Source organism: Saccostrea cucullata, unplaced genomic scaffold (genome assembly GCF_032062105.1).
Source record: "Saccostrea cucullata isolate Sc308-1 unplaced genomic scaffold, CSIRO_AGI_Scuc_v1 ctg10807, whole genome shotgun sequence".
NCBI classification, from domain to species: domain Eukaryota; kingdom Metazoa; phylum Mollusca; class Bivalvia; order Ostreida; family Ostreidae; genus Saccostrea; species Saccostrea cuccullata.
This window is the reverse complement of record NW_026924172.1, coordinates 17384-22734: the sequence shown is the minus strand read 5'-3', so window position 1 is coordinate 22734 and position 5351 is coordinate 17384. Positions and strand designations below refer to the sequence as shown.

Here is a 5351-nt window from a genome sequence, read left to right as displayed (position 1 = left end):
TTGTTCATCCTCGTCAGTCAGCTTCGTTGCGATCTGAAACCTCGTGAATCGTTGTTTCCATTCCGGCCATTCATTTGGCCTGGTAAAGGCGAAACACTCAGGTGGATTGAACTTCGGCATTTTTCTACACTAGGAACACTTCTGACACCATGTTTGGATGGCTAGATTCGCTAATTGTCAATTAGAACACCGAGTTTACACAAACACGTTTATTCAAGCGGTATGGCTCTCGCTTCATACCTCAATAGGGCTCGGGTTCGCATCTCGGTCGAACCAATTGTTTTTTTTTTCGAAATACTTGGGTTTTTTAAAAACTAAATGATAGTATTCAGCATGTGAAATGGAAAATGTATGAGGTCTGGCTTGTACAAACTCATAAAATCATCATTACAGTGTGATACATATTCCATATCAAAAGAATCATCTATACACATAATAAAGAATAAGGAATCAAATCTTTATAAATTAATATCCATATTGGCATATTTTATAAATTTTGTTTCAGTATACATGTATACATTTCATAAACTGCAACTTCAGTCAAGGGGATCCGGACCCCCCACCCCCCGAACTGCGCATGGTTCACTTTTTCCCTAAGCGGGGACACAATTTTTGAATTAGCTTGTTTCTTTTCCCGAAGAGATTCGTCCTTTTAATTTTGCAGGAATGAAATTCGACTGAGCGCAGCCCCTTCCCCTCCAAAAAGAAATTATAATTTTTAAAAATTAAAATTCACAAACAGATTTGAATTTCACAAAACTATTGCCTTAAAATGCAATTTAAGATTCTGTATCAAAAAAGTAATTGAATGAAGATGTTCATCACATACAAAAATGGCTTAAATTATAAGTGATACTGGGATTAATTTGATCAGTAACGTTCTAGGATGATAGAACGAAGTCCACACAAACTTTTCTGGTTAAGATAAGGCAGGTTAAATGCCATGTTGGCCTTCTCGGTTTTGATTTTTGTACTGTTTCTACACAGTCCTGGTAAGATCAATATGTTATCATTTTTATTTTAGAAGAGTGAAAATTCATTTATAACTAGATGCTGTCATGAGACAGTAATACCCGCACTAAGGTGTTTGCCTCTAAAACACGCTCCTACATATTGGCCGGCTTTCCAAGGAAAAAGTCAAAATAATTCTATAATTTACATAGGCGTCGGAACCGGGAGGGGGCGGGGGGGCTAGGGCCGGGGTCTTTTTTTCCAAACATATACTTAGAAGCAGAGATATTGAACATTGCTTCATAGGTTTAGCCCCCCCCACTTTCCACAGACACATGGCAGTATAGTAAAAAATGTTTTTTTTCGAAATACTTGGATTTTCGTTTTTTGATGTTTTCGTTTTTTTTTTGTTTTTTTTTGCTTGTCAGGTTTTTTTTAAACACCTAGCCCCCCACTTTGAATTTGCTTCCACACCAATGATTTACATGTATTCATCAAACTGCATCGCCTGTGACCTATAACTGAACCTCTTATATTTATTTTACATGAAATTATATACCAGTTTGAAAATGTATTTTGAGGTTTTTAAATTTATTAATCTGACACCACAATCACACAGCACATACTGTTTGGAATAGGCTAAACTCATAAAATCATACATGTTACATGTAAATTTCTACATCACATCACGTGATACATATTCCATATCAACTTCATCTGAGACGGAATCGACGAAGGTTTGTCGAATGGAATTAGCACATAATAAAGAATAATTGGATTTATATTTCATGAATCTGTATGGCAGTAAATTAATATCCAAACGATATTGGCATATTTTATAAATTTTGTTTCAGTATACATGTATACATTTCATAAATCTACAAATTCAGTCAAATAAACAAAATAAAAACAATGATAGTGGATCCAGTTAGGGGGAGGATGTCCAAAGTCATTTTTTTTTTGCCAAATATCTTCATGAGTAAGATGTTTCTGAAGGAAATATTACATGTGAAAGGATTTTAAAAAGATCACAGTTGGGAATTAATGTATTCACACTGTTTAAATTGTAACAACATCGGTAAAACATTATGAACAGTAAGCACGACAAAGAACGATAAGTAGAACTACTTGTCATCTTTCTTGATCGTTTTAAAGTGAAATGTTTTAAATTTTGAATTTACCAGGTAGCACGGCATGACAGAGGCATTCAAGATCATAATAAGAAGCATTATTTTTCAATAACATGGAATCAACACTAATGACATAATTAATGAAGTAGACGATAGCAATTTTGTTCGCCAACCGTAAAAATACAACCGTTTAATAATTTTATTTTTTTTTTTTTTAGGGAAAGCTGAGGATGTGCTTCAAAAGCGTTTTTGTGAGCAACTTTACATTTTCTTACATTGTATTAAAAAAAGAAATAAACTATGATTTGTTTTCATATTCTTTTGTAAGTAATATTTTAGGTCAGTGTATTCCTTCTATTTTTGAGTGTTTTATGCAGACTTATGAAATGCTTGTATCGTTACCGTTTTGTAGTACTGAGATCATTTATTTCTTTTCTTATGTAGTTCCCCCTTTGTACCAAATGCATTTTTGGTCGCCTTGGAGTGGCTGTTCTTCTGCCTGTGGTCCCGGTGTTTATGTCAGGTACAGAGGATGTCGCATAGGATTCAAAGAAGTACCCGTATGTCCATATTATGGTCACGAGGAATGGCCGTGTTATGGTCATTATTGTACTACAAGACATGGTAAATATAAAATAAATAAATACACTTTTGTTAATTTTGAGACTTTATGTTGAAAGTCAGTTTACCAGTCAAAAGAGGTAGAAGAGCCATGAAACTGTTGACCTTTTCTACTTCTGTCATATTTAATTAATAATTACTATTAAATTGAATCGTAAACTAGTTTAGATGAATATGGCTTACATTTTCTTTATTTATTATATGTGTATTTGAACAGAATCCAAACCTTTAAACAATCATCAACATCAAACTAATGATAAGCGCACGACACATCGATATGTCACATCACCAAAAATATTCCCAACTCAAGTTACAGTAGATCAGCAACATCTTCCCATCAGTCACCAATTGGTACAAAATGGAATGGCAACACCATCGGTCCCTTCTCCGTCATTGCCGTCGCTCATGATCTCAAATCAGACGTCAGGTGGATTTGCTACACCGCCCCCACCAATTTCCTCAATGATAAATGGAAAACTAAAGCCGCAAAATGGAACAATAGCACAAAGTACCGGATTTCCTCTAATTTATCCTATAATAAACGGGAATTTGGGAGTTCATTACGGTAACATGTCTCCACTACCTTTGACATCAAGGAATCAAATTAAGCAGTTGACGCCACCCACACCCTCTTCACTTTTACCAGCAATAATTAATGGAAATCAAGTAATACAAATAACACCCTCTCAAATGACACCACCATCACCTACTCCAAAAAAAGTGGCTGTTACACTATTGTTTCCTTCCCAAGCACCAGCTCTGGTAAATAAAAGCACTGTCTGGCGAACAACGGTCCTACCAAAGTCGACTATTAAGCAATGGATAACTATTCCTCGAATAAAATAAATATGAATATAAGATTAAGTTATTTATTTTTTGACAAAGCACTTAGGATCATTTAGCAGTTAGGGATCTTTTTCGTGCAAGCACCTACTGCGACACGGGACCTCGGTTTATACAGTTTCATCCGAAGGACCGGTCTTCTCGTCCCGCAGTGAGATTCGAACCCGCAACATAAAATATTCTTCAAGTGAGCCCATAATTTTGTAAGAATATATTAATAATATGAAAGTATAAACTGCTACAGCTTTACGTCTTGAGAAAATATCCTACAAGCAGCATTTTTAGCAAGGATTTAATTTTGGCATTATTAGCAAGGGTGTTAAGATCGCTAAAATTGAATATCACTAAAAAATAATTGAATTTTACTTATAATAGCTTCTTAAATAAGCATTTTAAAAATCGCTAAAAGTACTTTTCGCTAAAAAAAAAAATGGAATTTTTAAGGAGAAATCGCTTAATTTGCGTCTCGTTCAAATGTCTACTTATACTGTAAACATAAATGTGAATGAATATCAATCTTTGAAGAAAATTGTTTTATCAATGGCAATTCATAGCCTTACAAAGTTTAAGCATATTAAGGACATATGCAAGGTACCTTACCTTCTATTCTTAAGATTATTATGCCATAAGATGTTCATAGAGAAAAAAAAAACAGCATGCATTACAACGGGTTTTTGGAAGATATCCTTTTATGAAAATTTTTGCATTATTAAAATAAAAAATATACAAAAAATACGAAACATAAATTCCAGATTTTTTTTTAGAGGAAGTGTACAAACCCAAACATAGACATTAAAAATATTGCACACGTCTTTCTTTTAGTAGTACTCTTCTACTCCAGGGAAGAACCCAATAAAGTTCAAACGACGTTGCGAATGACCTTAATAAAATATTGCCTCAAATCCCTGCTATGCTTTCACATTCTGTATTGTTATACCCAAACTTTCTTTATAAACTTCCTAAAGAAAGTTTGGGTGCATCGTTGTTACTCATGTCCGTCCGTCTGTCCCTCTTTACTTCCTTAAACTCCCCCCTACATTTTACATAGTAGCCTAATCATCTTTTGGTAGATGGTTTGTGACCTGTATTTATATATAGCTAGAGGAGACTGGTTTTAAAATTGTGATACACAACCGAAATGTCTACCAGCCATATTTTCAGCACCATCCATTGTTTGGGAACGACAGTAGCTCGGATCCAGTTCAACTGCATTCATACACGAGATAATAAATTTACATTTATTTTAATGGTCCTTCCAGTGATCTCACACTCTATAAATTCAAGAAGCCATTCAATACGTTTCCCATGGGCAACATATAGTATAACCACACCAAGCTGTTTCCAATTACTGGCGTCTGTCATCTCATCACACTAATAGTTTGGGCTTATTGGCTGACGTTGAATCTCCTGCACAATTTCATCTTTTATGAACTTCCTAATACAGAGGAGTAGTTCATTTTGTTATGTTTTTGATACGTATGTCGCATTTTTTTCACAGGTCTTCATATGTTCGTCCAGCAGTTCGTCTCCGCAAGTTGCACAAAATGCGACTAGTTCTTTGGAATTTTCCATGTTTAAAAATTCTTATCTGCAAGTGTCATCATCTCGGTGGCCACGTAAAGATACACCTTGTCCGCCACAAAATATGAGTGATTCTGATTGACGATATGAATTTTCTGGTTTTTTTTTTCAATTCTTTCAGCTCTAGTGGATCTTATTGACCAGTCAATTCTTTGTCTTGGTTCAGTGTGTGTTTACACAAAAGCAGGTAATTGGGTCATTGATGATAAATGATATACACAGACG

General features: G+C 34.7%; 1 protein-coding gene across 1 annotated transcript; it reads left to right on the top strand.

Annotated features, from left to right (window-relative positions):
* Positions 1–2299: 2299 nt before the first annotated feature.
* LOC134265909 (uncharacterized) lies at positions 2300–3548 on the top strand (the record flags this gene model as incomplete). The annotated part of the gene is made up of 3 exons (XM_062748126.1): positions 2300–2332; positions 2526–2705; positions 2920–3548. Coding segments are annotated over 3 exons (842 nt in total), but the record flags the coding sequence as incomplete, so codon positions are not given.
* Positions 3549–5351: the final 1803 nt, after the last annotated feature.